The sequence below is a fragment of the Bufo gargarizans genome, chromosome 8, assembly GCF_014858855.1.
Source record: "Bufo gargarizans isolate SCDJY-AF-19 chromosome 8, ASM1485885v1, whole genome shotgun sequence".
Lineage (NCBI taxonomy): Eukaryota > Metazoa > Chordata > Amphibia > Anura > Bufonidae > Bufo > Bufo gargarizans.
The window spans coordinates 92624177-92645084 of NC_058087.1; the positions used below are offsets into that span (position 1 = coordinate 92624177).

At 40.8% G+C, this 20908-nt stretch overlaps 1 protein-coding gene across 1 annotated transcript in view; it reads left to right on the plus strand.

The window, feature by feature from the left end:
- LOC122945408 (carboxypeptidase O-like) overlaps positions 1 to 20908 on the plus strand; it is a 158895-nt gene that overhangs the window by 45516 nt on the left and 92471 nt on the right. The window contains exon 4 of the mRNA XM_044304478.1: positions 833 to 947. Coding sequence (XP_044160413.1) covers positions 833 to 947 — 115 coding nt within the window. The remainder of the gene's footprint in view (positions 1 to 832; positions 948 to 20908) is intronic.

The following is a 20908-nucleotide window of genomic DNA, read 5'->3' on the forward strand; positions in this document are numbered from 1 at the left end:
CCAAGGCAGTATAAATACCCCACAAATGACCCCCTTTTGGAAAGAAGACACCCCAAGGTATTTCGTGATGGGCATAGTGAGTTCATGGAAGTTTTTATTTTTTGTCACAAGTTGGTGGAATATGAGACTTTATAAAAAAATAAAATTAATAATTTCCGCTAACTTATGACAAAAAATAAAAACTTCTATGAACTCACTATGCCCATCAGCGAATACCTTAGGGTGTCTTCTTTCCAAAATGGGGTCACTTGTGGGGTAGTTATACTGCCTTGGCATTTTAGGGGCCCTAATGCGTGAGAAGTAGTTTGAAATCCAAATGTGTAAAAAATGCCCTGTGAAATCCTAAAGGTGTTCTTTAGAATTTGTGCCCCTTTGCCCACCTAGCCTGCAAAAAAGTGTCACACATGTGGTATCGCCGTACTCAGAAGAAGTAGGGCAACGTTTTTTGGGGTGTATTTTTACATATACCCATGCTGGGTGAGAGAAATATCACTACACTGAGTTATTACCCAGCTTTTCCAGTGTCAGATACTGACTAACTACCTAATTATTACATAATATTCGCTATATTGCTATATATTAGTTTTTTAGAATATTTGAATCGCGTCCACACCTACATTATCCCTTGGTTGAACTTGATGGACTTATGTATTTGTTGCTGTTGTAATTTAATGCTCCTCCATATTGTTTTCATACACTGCTTATTTTTCTACAAACAAATAATTCACCTGCCAATTTTCGGGTAGCATAACCCTTATTGACATAAAATAATAATTTATTCTTGACAGAAACAAACATTTCTGTTTAATGCTTTTGAAAATTTATTTACTAGGATCATGATAGAAGATGTTCAGAAGCTAATAGATCGCTCAAGTGTGAGCCTGCAAAGCACTGGGCCAATATCTCTGGAAAACTATGATTATACAATTTATCACCCAATGAATGAGGTAAGTGGAGGATTGAAACATACTTAAGAGATAAACCTTCAGGGGAAAAGCTACATCATTGAAATATAATGACAATAATTTTATAGAAGTACAGTATTTCAATTCCAGTCTGCTTCCTGGCTGTGATTCTACGTAAGCCAAACAAGTATTTTATGAGGTTATCCCTAGTAAAAGGCTCTCAGTGGATGCAGCCCATCCACTGGTACTTTCATAAGTTAATGTCATTTTTTTTAGTACTGTCTTGCCAGACCACAGAATTTAAGATTGCAACACATCCTGAGTACAGATAAGTGAAATGTTTGAAATTTATTTCAGGTCCTATTCTAGCAAATCTATCGGATGATTCAATTCTTATGTGAAAAAAAATTAAACCCTAATCGAAAAGTTCCATATGACATTCTAGGGTCTCATAGGACTATATGCAACTACTTTCAAGCACTTTAACGCCAAGACAATATTAGTAATATTAAAGTGACAGCAATATACTAGGGGTGTTCAATAAGTTATCTAGCTGTAAATTGAAGTTACTACTTTGTAGTAGTCAATGTAACCCCCCTTGACTTCAACACACTTATTCCACTTCACCTCCAATGATGAGATGCCCCCAGAATAGGAGAGTTCTTGCTGCTGCTGGAACAACAGTTGCCCATGCAGTAATTTCTTTAGGTTCTGAAAGAGAAAATAATCACTGGGAGCAAGTCTGGACTATAGCCTGGATGGTTAAGCTCCATGAAGCTGCATTCCCTGATAGCAGCTTATGGTTTGCGAGACTTGTGAGCTGTCACATTGTCGTGAAGCAGCAACACACTTGCCGACAACTGCCCACAGCATTTCTCTTTGATTGCCTCACATAATGCCTTCTTTGTTGAAGCAGAGTTGTCTCAGTCATTTTTGTGTTGTGTAGCATGAAACTGTTGCCATGATCTTTCTAGCTGACTGTTGCACATGAAATTTCTTTGGAGTTGGTGACCACTTGTGCTTATATTGCATGGTCTCTTGTTTGGTCAGACCCATCATAATAATTTGAGAATATAAGTCTATTAGCTTTTCTCTAAGCATGTATAAAATCACTTGGCTAAATTGCTGGTGACAAATTTTTTTCTCAGGTGTCAACATTCGTGGCACAAACTGGGAACTGACCTTTGACATCATCAAAACATCAAAATATCATGAATGATTGTAACAGCGGCTGCTGTGCGCCGCTGTTCCCCTGCTTACCGCCGTGGTCCCGGGCACTGTTTTCAGCGGTGATCTGCTGCCAGTGCTTCCCATTCACCCCTGCAGTCCTGGGCTCTATCTGTGTAGGTACTGTTGTTCTGGGATCTGCTCCACATTTTTCTCTCTGCCCTGGCCACAGCATGCTTGCTGTTTGTTTCCTGCAGCATTTCCTTAAGGGCCGACGCGCTTCACTTCCTGTGCTTTATGGGTTAGGTCATGTGACCTCGCTGACCTGCACATATATAAGTGTCTCAGCCCCCTTCCCAGATGCCTCTGTGTAAAGGTCCTTGTGTCCTGCTAAGGGTCCCGATATCTGCTTATGTTCCTGTGTTCCTGATTTGTACTTGTATTTCTGGACTCTGCTATCTGTTTGATCCCTGCCTGCTTGCCTTGACTCTTCTGTTGCGGTACCTGTACCTGTGCTGCCTGCCCTGACCTATTGCCTGTTTGACTTCACCTCTGCCTCATCCTTCGGTCCTGCACTGTTGCTCCTGGTTATGACTCAGCCTGCTGACAACGTCTGTACCTCTGGTACCTTACCCAGGTTCCTTCTGGTCCCCCTAAACCAGCTGCCTCGTGCCAATCCTCTTATAGAGGTAGCAACCTGGTGTTCCCCTCGGGAAAGTCTATCCCCACCATCAGGGGTACTGTGAAGATTGAGGGGTTCACTAAGACAAGGCCCTTAGAGGAGGTAGGACACGTGGCACAATGGATTCACACCTGCTGGTTCGTGACAATGATACTGAAAACTGTGCCAACTGAAATGTTTAATTCATGAGCTATAACACTGATTTTGACACAACGATCTTTCAAAATCATGGCCTCCACTTTACAGCACATTTCCTATGAAGATGCTTGGACAGGACTCCCTGAATGGGGGTCACCTGCAATTGATTCCTTATACCATTTCAACAGCTTGGTCCAAAACTTTACTTGGTAGTAGGAAGGTGCATCATCACCATATACAGCAATCATCCTTTCATGGATCTCTTTAGGCATCCTTTCTTCTTTTGTAAGGAATTTAATCATGTAACGATGCTCCAAATGGCTAACTTTCTTAGTAAACCCACACTGTACTGCACTTGCCATTCTGTCACTTCCAGTTCATCAGACTGAACTGCTACTGTGTGTGTGTTGCATGTCCAGAAATGTCTTAACCTTTACCGACAAGAGCAGCTCTCTAACACTGACAGAACATTCTGGGGTACATATCTTATTGATTACCCCTCATATATGGCTATGAGCTTAATAATACACTGCTCTGCTCTGTCAGATAGTTATGATTTTTTTATTTAAAAAAATTCCCCAAATTATTCTTTATTGAGGTTAGTATAAAAAAAAGCAGTGGTTTGTTCAGAACAAGTCCGAAAATAAGGCCTTAACAGGAGCAGAAGTCTGCCTATGTTTATATACACATGGTAGTATTGGAAAAAGCATTGGTTTGTTCTGAACAAGATGTCAAATAAATTATCTGTTTGGGAGCAGTAAAGTATGGAACCTGACAGACAAGGCAGGAGATATGCGGCTCTGTAGGGATAGTAGTGGTGGTAGTAGACTTGGCAGAAGCTGTACAGTGTGGAACCGAATGGAGCAGAGATGTGTGCTTGCGTAAGGAAAGTTTTAGTGGCAAGAGTATGGAACCTGATGACAAGGCAAAAGACGTGCGTTTGTGAAGGGATAGTTGTAGTGGCAGTAATACAGTAGCTTCGGAAGAAGCAGTACAATCTGATAGACAAGACAGTAGTTATGTGGCTGTGTTAGAATAATACTAATGGCAGCAGGGGAGCAAGAGTTGTGGCAAAAGCATAACAGCATTAAAAATAAAGGACAGGCAAAAAGCAGTATTGGCATCATTGAATCGGCAAAAAATAGTCACTATCAGCAGTGGCAGCTCCATTCATTGCTATCACTTGGAATGGTGGAAGACTCTTCACCAATCCATGCCTGAATAATGTTCACTAGAGATGAGCGAATCGAATCAGACAAAGTGGAATTTCATCTAAATTTCAGGAAAAAATAATTTGCAACAAATGCAAATTTCCTTGCACTTCATGGTAACGAGTCACAATTTTTCCTAAATTGGTGGCTACATGTGTGAGGACTGAGGACATGGGGTAAGGAACTCTGGGAAGGTGGCATCACCCAGACTGACATCCATGCATGCAGCCAATAAACAGCCAGCCAGCACTGTGATGTCACAGCCCTATAAATACGGGAGTCATTTTAGATTTTGACATTTTCCAGCATTCTGAGTGCAGGGACAGACGAGAGAATGCACTAGAGATAGCAATAGGAAAAACCTCATTGTGAACAAAGAAACTGAAAAAACAATTTATAAGTGCAGGGAAAGGATAGGGAGGAATCATTTGACAGCCTCTTAGTGCAGGAAGAGGCGTCAAAAGGTGCTAGGGACAATGCTAGAAAAGTGATTTACAAGTGCAGGTAAAGATTATTTGGGAATCCAAATAGCCATTATAGAGCTCTGTCATTCCAGCAATTTGTTCTTGGGGTGCAAGTGCTAAGTTAAAAAGCCTTTAGTGGCTTATATATGTGGAAAAAGAAAAGTATACACGCAGTTCATTTCTGCAGTTATATGTGGTGAAAGCGTATAGTGGTGTATTTAAGTAAAAACATAAAAATATATGTTCAGTACACTGTTGCAGTTATTTGCAGTGAAAGCATTTAGTGACGTATTTCAGTACAAAAGAAAAATATAAATGCAGTTTACTGTTGAAGTTATTTGCGGTAAAAGCATTTAGTGAAGTATTTCAGTACCAAAAGAAAAAAATTATACGCAGGTCACTTAGGCACGCAGGCATTTAGTGGCCCATTTCAGTACAGAAAGAAAAATAAATACACAGTTCACTGTAGCATTTATTAATGGTAAAAGCATTTAGTGCCATATTTCATTATAGAAAGAAAAGTATATACTGACTTCACTGGTGCAGTTATTTATAGTACAACTATTTTGTGGCCTATTTCAGCACATAAAGACAAATATATTCTCAAATTACTTCTGCAGTTATATCTGTTAAAAGCGTTTAGTGGCCTATTTCAGTACATAAAGAAAAATACATACGCACTTCACTGGTGCAGTTATTTGTGGCAAAAGCGTTTAGTGGCCAATTTCAGTACAAAAATCAAAATATATTCTCAGTTCACTTCTGCAGCCATATGTGTTGAATGCTTTTAGTGGCCTATATCAGAACAGAAACAAAAATATATACACATTTCACTGGTGCATTTATTTCTCCTGGTACAAAGGTATAGAGGCCTATTTCAGTACAAAAAGCAAAATATATTCTCAGTTCACTTCTGCAGCATATGTGTTAAAAGATTTTAGTGGCCTATCTCAGTACAGAAAAAAATATATCTACGCATTTCACTGGTGCAATTATTTGTGGTAAAAGCATTTAGTGGCCTATTTCAGTACAAAAAGAAAAATATATTCACAGTTCACTTTTGCAGTTATATGTGTTGAAAGAGTTTAGTGGCCTATATCAGAACAGAAAAATATATATATATACGCACTTCACTGGTGCATTTATTTTTGGTACAAGGGTTTAGTGGCCTATTTCAGTACAGAAATAAAACTATATTCTCAGATCAATTCTGAAGTTATATGTGTTGAATGAGTTTCATGGCCCATTTCAGTACAGAAGTAAAATACACAAGCAACTTCACTGGTGCATTTATTTCTGGTAAAAGCGCTTAGTGGCCTATTTTAGTACAAAAAGAAAAAATATATTCTCAGTTCACTTTTGCAGCTATATGTATTAAAAGCCTTACATGGCCTATTTCAGTATAGAAAGAAAAATATACAGTATTCGTGCTTCACTTCTGCAGCTATATGTGTTTAAAGCTTTTAGTGGCCTATTTCCGTATAAAAATAAAAATATATACGCACTTCACTGGTACAGTTTTTTGTGGCAAAAGCGTTTAGTGGACTATTTCAGTACAGAAAGAAAAATATATACGCATTTCAAAGGTGCATTTATTTTTGATAAAAGCTTTTAGTTGCCTATATCAGTACAAAAAGAAAAATATATTCCCAGTTCACTTCTGCAGCTATAAGTGTTGAAAGCGTATAGTGGCCTATTTCAGTACAGAAAGAAAAATATATATGCACTTCACTGGTGCATTTATTTCTGGTAAAAGCCTTTAGTGGCCTATTTCAGTATAGAAAGAAAAATATATACGCACTTTGCTTCTGCAGCTATGTGTCAAAAGCTTTTAGTGGCCAATTTCAGTACAGAAAGAAAAATATATATGCATTTCACTGTTGCAGTTATTTGTGGCAAAAACTTTTAGTGGCCTATTTCAGTACAGAAATAAAAATATATGTGCATTTCAATTCTGCAGTTATATGTGGTGAAAGAGTTTAGTGGCCTATTTCAGTACAGAAATAAAAATATGTACGCATTTGAATTCTGCAGTTATATGTGGTGAAAGCGTTTAGTGGCCTATTTCAGTACAGAAAGATATTCTCAGTTAAATTCTGCAGTTATATGTTTTGAAAGCATTTAGTGGCCTATTTCAGTACAGAAAGAAAAATATATTTGCATATCACTGTTGCAGTTATTTGTGGCAAAAGCGTTTATTGGCATATTTCAGTAAAGAAAGAAAAATATATTCTCAGTTCACTTCTGAAGTTAAATGTGTTGAATGCATTGAGTAGCTTATTTCAGTACAGAAAAAAAATATATATACGCACTTCTCTGTTACAGTTATTTGTGGTAAAAAGCGTTTATTGGCCTATTTCAGTACAGAAAGAAAAATATATACGCACTTCACTGGTGCAGTTATTAGTGGCAAAAAAGTTTAGCAGCCTATTTTAGTACAGAAAGAAAAATATATACGCAGTTCACTGGTGCAGTACTTTCTGGCAAAACTGGTTAGTTGCCTGTTTCACATGGAATCAAGGTCATGCGAGTGACCTGTGTAGTTCGGAGGAAGAGGCGGTGGTCGAACAGTGCAACCAGCACAGCAGAAGAGGGAGCAGGGTGCAAAAGTGGAGCGGCCGTCCTCTAGACAGTACTCCTGCTACTGTCCACTGCCGCAAGGGACCAAGCACACCAAAGCCAGCTCCAAGGAGTTCTCTGGTTTGGCAGTTTTTCAGGCAATGTGCTGATGACAAGACACGAGTGGTTTGTACGCTGTGCAATCAGAACCTGAAGCGAGGCATACACATTCTCACCCTGAGCACAACCTGCATGACCAAGCATCTCCACAATGTCCCACGTAAGCATTCAGCTCTCCATCTCCCAAACACTGGAGCAGAAGAGGAAGTATCCACCTGCGATCCCTGGCCCTGAATGCCAGCATTTCAAAATTACTGGCCTTTGAAATGCTTTCATTCCGTCTGGTGGAGATGGAGAGTTTTAAAAGCCTTAAGGCGGTGGCTGCCCCACAGTATGTCATGCCCAGCCGCCACTACTTTTCCAGGCATGCCATCCCTTCACTGCACAACCGAGTGGGGGACAAAATCAGGTGTGCACTGCGCCACACCTTGTGTGGCAAGGTGCACCTCACTACGGATACGTGGACCAGTAAGCAAGGTCAGGGACGTTATATCTCCATAACAGCACTCTACGTAAATGCAGTGGCGGCTGGGCCTGAGGCCGATAGCAGTTTGCAGCATGTCCTTCCACCACCGAGAATTGCAGGGTGCCTCAGTTTGCCTCCTGTTGCTTCCTCCTCCTACTCCGCCTTCTCATCCTCTACCGACTCCTCATCCGATCAGCGTAACACCTTCACCACCAACTTCAGCACAGCCAAGGGTTAACGACAGCAGGCAGTTTTAAAACTTATCTGTTAGGGGGATAAACCCCACACCACGCAGGAGCTGTGGACGGGCCTTGAACAACAGACCAATGAGTGGTTGGTGCCAGTGAGCCTCAAGCCTGGCCTGCTGGTGTGCAATAATGGGCGAAATCTCGTAGCAGCTCTGAGACTAGCCAGTTTGACGCACATCCCTTGCCTGGCGCATGTGCTGAATTTGGTAGTGCAGAGATTCCTTAAAAATTACAACGGTATGTCAGAGCTGCTGCATAAAGCGCAGGCCGTCTGTGCGCGCTTTCTGCATTCTCACCCTGCTGTTGCTCTCCTGTTAGCGCTGCAGCGTAACTTTAGTCTTCCCGCTCACCGCCTCATATGCGACGTGCCCACAAGGTGGAACTCTACCTTGCACATGCTGGCCAGACTGTGCGAGCAGCAGCAGGCGATAGTGAAGTTTCAGCTGCAGCACGCACGGGTGAGTCGCTCTGCGGAACAGCACCACTTCACCACCAATAACTGGGCCTCCACGCGAGACCTGTGTTCCTTGTTGCGCTGTTATGAGTATCCAACATGGCCACCGTTCTCAGCGTTACTATCCCACTTCTATAAATCCTTGAAAAAACGCTGCTGGCGATGATGGAAGAGGAAGTTGCACAGGAGGAGGAGGAGGAAGAGGGATCATTTCATAGGGTTTCAGTCATTCACAAGTGGCTCCGAGGGTGGGTTCCAGCACCCACAAATGCCAGGTACACTATTGTCCTGCCAGGGCACAGTTCTGGAGGATGACGAGGTAGAGGATGAGGAGGAGGAACCATGTTCACAGCAGGGTGGCACCCAAACCAGCTCATGGCCATCACTGGTGCGTGGCTGGGGGGATACAGAGGACACAGACGATACACCTCCCACAGAGGACAGCTTTTCGTTGCCTCTGGGCAGTCTGGCACACATGAGTGATTACATGCTGCAGTGTCTCTGCAACAACCGCCAAGTTGCCCACATTCTAACTTGTGCTGATTACTAGGTTACCACGCTGCTAGATCCCTGTTACTAGGACAAAATTCCATCCTTAATTCCCTCACCGGAGCGTGATCGTAAGGTGCACGAGTTACAAGCGCACGCTGATAGACGCGCTGCTGGTGGCATTCCCATCTGACAGTGGGGCACAGTGGAAGCATAACGCAAAGTCAGAGGAGGAGGAAGAGGTCGCCAACAAAGCTGGGGCACTGCCAGCACCTCAGAAGGCAGGGTTAGCATGGCCGAAATGTGGAAAAGCTTTGTCAGCACGCCACAACAACCAGCACCACCAGCTGATATGGAACGTCTTAGCAGGAGGCAGCATTTCAGCGATATGTTGGAGAAGTATGTGTACTGAATGACGGGTCTGCCCCCTTCAACTTCTGGGTGTCCAAATTGGGAACATGGCCTGAGTTTGCCCTTTACGCCTGGGAGGTGCTGGCCTGCCCTACAGCCAGTGTATTATCTGATCGTGTGTTTAGAACGTCAGGGGGCGTTATCACAGACAAGCGCAGCCGCCTGTCCACAGCCAATGTGGACAAGCTCACCTTCATTAAAATGAACCAGGCATGGATCCCACAGGACTTGCCCATACCTTGTGCAGAATAGACATGTATACCGGCCTTACCCAGCCATTGCTATACTACAGCGCAAGTGAGGTTAAAAATTCACAAATTTGTCTGTTACATTTTCGGGTGAAATTCATAAATATTTGGGTGTGATATGCCACTGCTATACATAGTAGACAGGTGACACGGATGGTGTTGCAGAAAACAAGAAGTAACAAATAAAGATCCAACTGACTTGATCCCAAAACTAAGGAACAAAAGGTTGAGCCCTATTAAAACCCTATAGCTCTCCCTGACTGCTCAGCCAATGCAAAGATCTCTGTGATAGAAAGTTGCATGTCCACGTACCTAGACTGAGTGACACCTGAAACCCCTATATTAGTGAGGGGATACGACCACCGGCTCCCTGCACTTAATACGCAGAGAGTCAGGGTCACCTAGGATCAAGCCAACAGAAAAACACAAATAAAGGAACAGACTTATCTGAAGAGCCAGCAGTTGCAGCATCTAGCATTGAGTACCATCCAGGAAGTTGTATAAACCGTAAAGTGAGGCAGTATGGGAGGGGATATAAAGGGAGGCAATCACTGCTAATAGATGACAGCTGGGAGAGGGAGAAGAGATGTCAAAGTGAAACCAAAACAAAAGAACATCATGCAGGAGGTACTGAAGAACGTCTGTCAGAACTTCTCAGAGATCTGGCGGTGACAAGAGGTAAAAAATTATCACTAATTTGTCTTTTACATTTTTGAATGAAATACACCAAGTTTTAGGTGTGATATACCACTGTTATACCTAGTACACTGGTTATACCTAGTTGACAGCTTAATAAATTTTACAAATTTTATTTTTACATTTTCGGGTGACATTTAACAATTTTGGGCTGTGATAAACCTTTGCTCTACCTTGTAGACAGGTTAATAAAAATTTCACTCATTTTTCTGTTACATTCTTGGGTTGACATTTTACAATTTTTGCCGTGAATAAACCCCTGCTCTGGATAGTTGACAGGGACCGAAATTTTTAAAAATAATCTGTTCCATTGGTGGGTGACATTAACCCATTTCTGGTAATGAAAAAACCCTGCTCTGCATAGATGACAGGGACTTAAATTTCTAAAATTCGTCTTTAATTGGCCCTTCCATTCAATCCTTCTGCTTTAATAATTTGTCCCACATTTCCACTTCATCCCATTGCAGCCATTGACCACCCTTGGATGAGGTCTCCCTTTCTCACACTTCCTCTCTGGCGTGGAACCCTAATTCGCCAATAACCGTGATCAACATGGTAGGCTCAGAAAATAACATTGAAAGTTGATAGAGAAGATATCCAAATGGATGGTGGACGTTACAGGAACGTGCGATCAGGCAGAAATTATCTAGAGTCAATAAAGCGGCAGCAGGGCCTCTCCTGGCTAACGTTTCCAAATCCAAAATGCCCCAGTGACATTCCCTATAATTTTGCATTAATCGTTCACATACCAGGGAATCTTAAGAGTCCTGTTTTGTTATTTATCGTCACTACCTCCCCGAGTAGGGCGTGGGTAATTGATGCGCGCCCCCTACTTTCCTTACATTCTTCCGTTTCAATAGCTTCTCCCACATTTCCGCTCGATCACAATTGCATTTCATCCATTGATCTCCCTTGGATGAGGTCTCTCTTTCTCACACTCGCTCTCCGGGGTGGAACCCTGATTCGCCTCTAACCGTGATCAACATGGTAGGCACAGAAAAGAACATTGAAAGTGGATAGAGCAGATATTCAATTGGATTGTGAATATCACGGGGAAGTACGACATGGTAGTGCAGTATTTTTTAACACGCCTACACAAACTGACTGATAGTTCTGCCCACTGCTACTTCTGGGTATCCAAATTGGACACATGGACTGAGCTTGCCCTTTACCCCTTGGAGGTGCTGGCCTGTCCTGCAGCCAGTGTATTGTCTGATCGTGTGTTTAGCACGACTGGAGGGGGTTATCACAGTTTATATTTCCCAATGTTTTGGGGTGTACCCTAATTAAAAAAATAAATAAAATTAAAACCAAAAAGCAGTGTAGGCTACCTCCTCCACCGTTGCTTCCACATCCACCGCCACATCCACCGTCTCCTCAACCTCCTACTCTATATGGACCTCGTCCTCCTAGATCAAGATTATTATTTTTCATTTTTACGCATTTTATGTTATTTAAAGTAATTTCCCTATCCACCTTTGTTTGCAGAGCACTTGCTATGCTCTTAACCACATTTTGATGCCATTTGCAGCCCTCTAACCCTTTCCATTGCATATTTACAGCCATTTTAGTGCTCAAAAGTTTGGGTCCCCATTGACTTCAATGGGGTTCGGGTTCTGGGTCAAGTTCGGGTCTCGAAATCAAACTTTTTTGTGAAGTTTAGCCGAACACGTCAAACCTGAACATCAAGGTGTCCGCTCAACACTAGTGGTGAAGCGTTTAGGGGCCTTTTTCAGTAAAGAAAGAAAAATATATATGCATTTCACTTCGGCAGTTATATGAGGTAGAAGCGTTTAGTGGCATATTTCAGTACAGAAAGAAAAATATTTATGCACTTCACTGGTGCAGTTATTTGTGGTAAAAGCATTTAGTGGCCTATTTCAGTACAAAAAGATTATATGTGCAGTTATATGTGTTGAAAAGGTTTCATGGCCTATTTCAGTACAAAAAGAAAACTTACTAAGCACTACACTGGTGCAGTTATTTCTGGTGAAACCGTTTAGTGGCCTATTTCAGTATGAAAAGAAAAATACATTTTTTAGTTCACTTCTGCAGTTATATGTGTTGAAAGCGTTTAGTGGCCTATTTCAGTACAGAAACAAAAATATATACGCACTTCACTTATGCAGTTATTTGTGGAAAAAGTGTTTAGTTAACAATTTCAGTACAGAAAGAAAAATGTATGCGCTCCTCACTGGGGCAGTTATTTTTGGTAAAATCGTTTAGTGGCCTATTTTAGTGCAAAAAGAAAAATATATTCTCAGTTCACTTCGGCAGTTGTATGTGTTGAAAGATTTTAATGGATTATTTCAGTATAGAATGAAAAATATATTCTCATTTCACTTCTATAGTTATATCTGTTGAAAGCATTGCATGGCCTATTTTATTACAGAAAGAAAAATATATACGCACTTCACTGGTGCATTTATTTCATTTAAAATCATTTAGTGGCCTATTTCAGTAGAAAAAGAAAAATATAATCTTAGTTCACTTCCGCAGTTATATGTGTTGAAAGCATTTAGTGGCCTATTAAAGTACAGAAAGAAAAATATATATGCACTTCACTGGTGCAGTTATTTCTGGTAAAAACGTTTACTGGCCTATTTCATTACAAAAGAAAAATATATTCTCAGTTCACTTCTGCAGTTTTAAATGTTGAAAGCCTTTAGTAGCCTATTTCAGTACAGAGATAAAAGTATATATGAATTTCACTTCTGCAGTTATAGATGGTAAAAGAGTTTTGTGTCCTATATCTGTACAGAAAGAAAAATATATTCACAGTTCAATTCTGCAGCTATATGTGTTGAAAGAGTTTAGTAGCCTATTTCAGTACAGAAATAAAAATATATACACATTTCAATTCTGCAGTTATATGTACTGAAAGCGATTAGTGGCTTATCTCAGTACAGAAATAATTACATATACGCACTTCACTGTTGCAGTTTTTTGTGGTAAAAGCATTTAGTGGCCTATTTAAATAAAAAAAATATATATATATCCTTAGTTCACTTCTTCAGTTATACGTATTGAAAGCGATTCATGGCCTTTTTCAGTACAGATAGAAAAATATATACGCATTTAACTGGTGCAGTTAATTTTGGTAAAACCATTTAGTGGCCTATTTCAGTACAAAAAGAAAAATTTATGCTCAGTTCATTTCTGCAGTTATATGTGTTGAAAGCTTTTAGTGGCCTATTTCAGTACAGAAAGAAAAGTATATATGCACTTCTTTGGTGCAGTTTTTTGTGATAAAAGCATTTAGTGGCCTATTTCAGTACAGAAAGAAAAATATATACGCACTTCTCTGGTGCAGTTATTTGTTAGAAAAGTGCTTATTGGCCTATTTTAGCACAAAAAGAAAAATATATTCTCATTTCACTTCTGCAGTTATATGTGCTGAAAGCGATTAGAAAGAAGGACATATACACACTTTACTGTTGCAGTTATTTGTTATAAAAGCATTTAGTGGCCTATTTCAATAAAAAAAGAAAAATATAATCTTAGTTCACTTCTGCAGTTATATGCATTGAAAGTTTTTAGTGGCCTATTTAAGTACAGAAAGAAAAAAATATATACGTACTTCACTTATTCAAATATATATTTTGAAATCATTTAGTGGCATATTTCAGAGCAGAAAGAAAAAAATATACGCACTTCCCATGTGCATTTATTTCTGGTAAAAGCGTTTATTGGCCTATTTCAGTACAAAAAGAAAAATATATTCTCAGTTCACTTCTGCTGCTAAATGTTTTGAAAGCATTTAGCGACCAATTTGAGTACAGAAAGAATAATATATATGCATTTCACTGTTAAAGTTAATTGTGGCAAAAGCGTTTAGTGGCCTATTTCAGTACAGACCGAAAAATATATAAGCATTTTACTTCTGCAGTTAAACAGTACCAGACCAAAAGTTTGGACACACCTTCTCATTCAAAGAGTTTTCTTTATTTTCATGTAGATTCACACTGAAGGCATTAAAACTATGAATTAGCACATATGGAATTATATACATAACAAAAAAGTGTGAAACAACTGAAAATATGTCATATTCTAGGTTCTTCAAAGTAGCCACCTTTTGCTTCGATTACTGCTTTGCACACTCTTGGCATTCTCAATGAGCTCCAAGAGATAGTCACCTGAAATGGTTTTCACTTCACAGGTGTGCCCTGTCAGGTTTAATAAGTGGGATTTCTTGCCGTATAAATGGGGTTGGGACCATCAGTTGCGTTGTGGAGAAGTCAGGTGGATACACAGCTGATAGTCCTACTGAATAGACTGTTAGAATTTCTATTATGGCAAGAAAAAAGCAGCTAAGCAAAGAAAAACAAGTGGTCATCATTACTTTAAGAAATGAAGGTCAGTCAGTCTGAAAAATTGAGAAAACTTTGAAAGTGTCCCCAAGTGCAGTCACAAAAACCATCAGGAAACTGGCTCACATGCGGACCGCCTCAGGAAAGGAAGACCAAGAGTCACCTCTGCTGCGGAGGATAGGTTCATCCGAGTCACCAGCCTCAGAAATCGCAGGTTAAGAGCAGCTCAGATTAGAGACCAGGTCAATGCCACACAGAGTTCTAGCAGCAGACACATCTCTAGAACAACTGTTAAGAGGAGACTGTGTGAATCAGGCCTTCATGGTAGAATATCTGCTAGGAAACCACTGCTAAGGACAGGCAACAAGCAGAAGAGACTTGTTTGGGCTAAAGAACACAATGAATGGACATTAGACCAGTGGAAATCTGTGCTTTGGTCTGATGAGTCCAAATTTGAGATCTTTGGTTCCAACCACCGTGTCTTTGTGCGACGCAGAAAAGGTGAACGCATGCCTGGTTCCCACCGTGAAGCATGGAGGAGGAGGTGTGATGTTGTGGGGGTGCTTTGCTGGTGACACTGTTGGGGATTTATTCAAAATTGAAGGCATACTGAACCAGCATGGCTACCACAGCATCTTGCAGCGGCATGCTATTCCATCCGGTTTGCGTTTAGTTGGACCATCATTTATTTTTCAACAGGACATTGACCCCAAACACACCTCCAGGCTGTGTAAGGGCTATTTGACCATGAAGGAGAGTGATGGGGTGCTGCGCCAGATGACCTGGCCTCCACAGTCACTGGACCTGAACCCAATCGATTTGGTTTGGGTTGAGCTGGACCGCAGAGTGAAGGCAAAAGGGCCAACAAGTGCTAAGCATCTCTGGGAACTCCTTCAAGACTGTTGGAAGACCATTTCAGATGACTACCTCTTGACGCTCATCAAGAGAATGCCAAGAGTGTGCAAAGCAGTAATCAAAGCAAAAGGTGGCTACTTTGAAGAACCTAGAATATGACATATTTTCAGTTGTTTCACACTTTTTTGTTATGTATATAATTCCACATGTGTTAATTCATAGTTTTGATTCCTTCAGTGTGAATCATAGTCATGAAAAATAAAGAAAACTCTTTGAATGAGAAGGTGTGTCCAAACTTTTGGTCTGTACTGTATGTCGTGAAAGCATTTAGTGACCTATTTCAGTACAGAAAGAAAAATATATACACACTTCACTGGTGCAGTTATTTCTGGTAAAACCGTTTAGTGGACGATTTCAGTACAAAAAATGTACCGTATATATATTTTTTCTCAGTTCACTTCTGTATTTATATGTGTTAAAAGCGTTTAGCGGCCTATTTGAGCACAGAAATAAATATGTGAACTACTTCACTGGTGCAGTTATTTGTGGCAAAAGCATTTAGTGGACTATTTCAGTACAGAAATAAATATATGTATATATATATATATATATATATATATATTTATTATATATTATATATATATATATATATATATATGCTCTGCACTTGTGCAGAAAAATTGTGCATTTTGCCCAAAAAAGGATGTTTTAATAATAGAAGAATATAAGCACAGTATCTCATATAAGAGTGTATCTCACACGTACTGATCCAGACTAGGCCGCAATTTTAGTTTTTTGCCCAAACTGGGTGTTTGTTTAATAATTGAATATGACAGCAGTATATAACCCCTGAATTTCAAACGTGCTGATGCTGCAAGGGCTGTAAAATTGTTTATTTTGGCAAAAAAAGTGTGTTTTTAAAAACACAGAAAATTATGGCTGTATTTCTAGCTTAAATTGCACCCTGAGTAATTCAGATGTTGGATATTGCCAACATTGTGGTTTTTTTTACTAACTGAATATGAAAGCTGTATATAACCCTTGAATTTCACATATGCTGATGGTGGAAGGGCTGTAAAATTGTGTATTTTGCCAAAAAAGGGTGTTTAAAAAACCCCAGAAAATTATGGCTGTATTTCTAGCTTAAATTGCACACTGACTAATCCTGCAAATGCACCAGATGTTGTATATTGCCAAAAAAGGGTGATTTTTTTTAAACCAGATTATTAGTGCAGTATTTTAAGCTTGGATTTGAATGTCACAAAAGCTCAGATGCAGTGCTGGTGCACTGAGCTTGCATAAAATGGCCGCAGCCGCCGCCCACCTAACTAACAGACGGATAAAAGTTGTTTTTTTCTGTCACTGGGCTCAGGGCAGGGTAAAAAGAATGTGCACTGCACCCACACAACTAAATGTATGTAGATCGCTGAGTTACATTCGAGTTCTGATCATAGATTCTGTCCTATTCTCTCCCTGAAATCACCAGCAGCATCCTCTCCCTACACTAGTAACAGCAGAGTGACGTACAGCGCTACGTGACTCAAGCTTATATAGAGGCTGGGTCACATGCTGCACTGGCCAATTACAGCCATGCCACTAGTAGGCATGGCTGTGATGGCTTCTAAGGTCAGACAGTTAAACTCTTGTTGATTGGCTGCTCTGCAGCCTTTCAAAAAGCACTAAGAAATTACCGAACACCGAACCCGAACTTTTACTGAAATGTATGCTGCTGCTGCCTTATCCACACTATGTCACCTTAGAGGGATCATTGGCAAAAATTCCTACAAAAAATATGTATTTTAATCAGGGGCCATTTTTATGCTTCTTAAAGGGAAACTCTCAAAATTGTGCTTTGCCGGAGCCTGGAAATTTTTTAGTTCCTATTGGTTTAATGTATACAAATGTGCAGCACTCCACATTTTTTTATCCTACAGAGTCCATTTAAAAAAATGCATACGTTAACGTTAATTTTTTTTTCTGCCACGGAACTGTATGGTGAATGGACGCTACTGTACAGCATCAGTCTGAGGCATCTTAACGCATACATTTTTGGTATGCATTAAATGGATGGCAAAAATAGAATGTGAAACCAGCCCTAGTGTCAGAATAAGCACCAGTACACAGCAGAGCAGCGTGGCGGAGAGGGGAGGTAGCCATGTACTGACAGAGTGCTACCTGGTCCTGGTGGTCAGGGATGAAGACTGTATTTCCCAAGGATCATTTTTTACTGGGAAATACAGGGCACAGTATAATACACTAGAATCTATATAATATAAATATATTAGCCCTACCCCAAATAATACAATTAGGTGGTCATTTACAGACGTGGACAAAATTGTTGGTACCCTTTGGTCAATGAAAGAAAAAGTCACAATGGTCACAGAAATAACTTTAATCTGACAAAAGTAATAATAAATTAAAATTCTATAAATGTTAACCAATGAAAGTCAGACATTGTTTTTCAACCATGCTTCAACAGAATTATGTAAAAAAATAAACTCATGAAACAGGCATGGACAAAAATGATGGTACCCCTAACTTAATATTTTGTTGCGCAACCTTTTGAGGCAATCACTGCAATCAAACGCTTCCTGTAACTGTCAATGAGACATCTGCACCTCTCAGCAGGTATTTTGGCCCACTCCTCATGAGCAAACTGCTCCAGTTGTGTCCGGTTTGAAGGGTGCCTTTTCCAGACTGCATGTTTCAGCTCCTTCCAAAGATGCTCAATAGGATTGAGGTCAGGGCTCATAGAAGGCCACTTTAGAATAGTCCAATTTTTTCCTCTTAGCCATTCTTGGGTGTTTTTAGCGGTGTGTTTTGGGTCATTGTCCTGTTGCAAGACCCATGACCTGCGACTGAGACCAAGCTTTCTGACACTGGCTAGTACATTTCTCTCTAGAATTCCTTGATAGTCTTGAGATTTCATTGTACCCTGCACAGATTCAAGACACCCTGTGCCAGACGCAGCAAAGCAGCCCCAGAACATAACAGAGCCTCCTCCATGTTTCACAGTAGGGACAGTGTTCTTTTCTTGATATGCTTCATTTTTTCGTCTGTGAACATACAGCTGATGTGCCTTGGCAAAAACTTCGATTTTTGTCTCATCTGTCCACAGGACATTCTCCCAGAAGCTTTGTGGCTTGTCAACATGTAGTTTGGCATATTCCAGTCTTGCTTTTTTATGATTCGTTTTCAACAATGGTGTCCTCCTTGGTCGTCTCCCATGTAGTCCACTTTGGCTCAAACAACGACGGATGGTGCGATCTGACACTGATGTTCCTTGAGCATGAAGTTCACCTTGAATCTCTTTAGAAGTCTTTCTAGGCTCTTTTGTTACCATTCGGATTATCCGTCTCTTAGATTTGTCATCAATTTTCCTCCTGCGGCCACGTCCAGGGAGGTTGGCTACAGTCCCATGGATCTTAAACTTATGAATAATATGTGCAACTGTACTCACAGGAACATCTAGTTGCTTGGAGATGGTCTTATAGCCTTTACCTTTAACATGCTTGTCTATAATTTTCTTTCTGATCTCTTGAGACAGCTCTTTCCTTTGCTTCCTCTGGTCCATGTCGAGTGTGGTACACACCATATCACCAAACAACACAGTGATTACCTGGAGCCATATATATAGGCCCAATGGCTGATTACAAGGTTGTAGACACCTGTGATGCTAATTAGTGGACACACCTTGAATTAACATGTCCCTTTGGTCACATTATGTTCTGTGTTTTCTAGGGGTACCATCATTTTTGTCCATGCCTGTTTCATGAGTTTATTTTTTTACATAATTCTGTTGAAGCATGGTTGAAAAACAATGTCTGACTTTCATTGGTTAACATTTATAGAATTTTAATTTATTATTACTTTTGTCAGATTAAAGTTATTTCTGTGACCATTGTGACTTTTTCTTTCATTGACCAAAGGGTACCAACAATTTTGTCCACGTCTGTATAATATAGAAATAAGTCTATGTTAGGCGTATTTCTGACACAGATTGTGGCGCAAAAGTCCTTAGCACCACAATCTGCATAGCCAGGTCTAAAAAAGGATGGCGTGGGAAGGGAAAGGGATACAGTTATGGCCATCCAGTTATTGGATACCACCGCAATACATTAAGCAGATAACATCTTTGTACAGTGACCGGATAACACCGCCATACCGTGGTATAAAAGGGTATAAAAGGGCACAGTACATGGAATGACTAGGGGCACTGCACAGGGTGTGTTAAGAGGGCACAATGCAGGGTATAAGGGGGCACAGTATGTACGGGGTGAGGGGAACAGTACCGGATAGGGGGCACATTCAAATGACCCTGAGACATAAGAAGATCCTTATGGTGAATGCGGTTCATACGCCTCCATAATGAGAGGCAGATTTGTTAGACAGGGGTGTGATTATGTGGCTAGAGATAAAAAATGTAACTGTCGGCTAGTACAGTCCCCAAAAATTCACCTGACAGCAAAGAACTTTGGATTTTGTGGCTGGGGGTACATTAGACAGTCACAGGATAAATATGTAACTGTAGGCCAGTACAGGCCCCAAAAATAAGGCAATAGGCATTCACCTGACAGCAAAGAACTTAGAATTCTGTGGCTGGAGATACATTAGGCGGTTACAGGATAAATATGTAACTGTCGGCCAGTATAGGCCCCAACAATTAGCCAATAGGCATTCACCTGACAGCAAAGAACTTTGGATTCTGAGGCTGGAGGTTCATTAGGCTGTCACAGGATAAATATGCAACTGTCGGTCAGTACCGTCCCCAAAAAATAGGCATTCACCTAAAATAAAAGGCTTTTTATGCCGCTGTATATACATAAAGTAAGGGCCATTCTTTGTTCTGGGTGGTGGCGGAAATGTGTGGGCCGGCATGAGCAAAGTCAATTAAACGTGGTCGTCACAGCTGTTAAATTCCTCTGAGTTCCATGTCTCAGTCATTTTTAGAAATGCGAGGTAGTCCACACTGTAGTGAGCTAGGCGAATGCGGTTATCAGTCACAATCCCCCCTGCTGCGCTGAACGTCCTTTCATTTCGATGAGGGGCAAGCCAAGAGTTCCATGGCAAATTATGCCAGCTCTGGCCACAGGTCAAGCCTGCACACCCAGTAGTCAAGGGGTTCCTTGCTTCTCAGAGCGTCCACATTGGCCGTTAATCCGATGTAGACGGACACCTGTCTGTCTAGGTGATCCCTGAGGCTGGATCCGGAGGGCGGCTGTCGATGGGTTGGCTGAAAGAATGATCTCATATCCGAAGTGACCAACACATCTTCAAACCGCCCTCTTCTTGCATGCGCTGTAGGATTGGTACTCGCAACTATTTTTCTGTGAGTGGAAATTTCTCTGCCAGTGCCCGCAACAGCAGAATGCAGCATCTCTCAAGGCAAGTCCTGGAAATGCTGCATTCTGACAGCCCTCTGTAATGCTGGTAACATGTCTACCATTTTGTGTTTGTAACGGGGGTCTAAGTACGTTGCCACCCA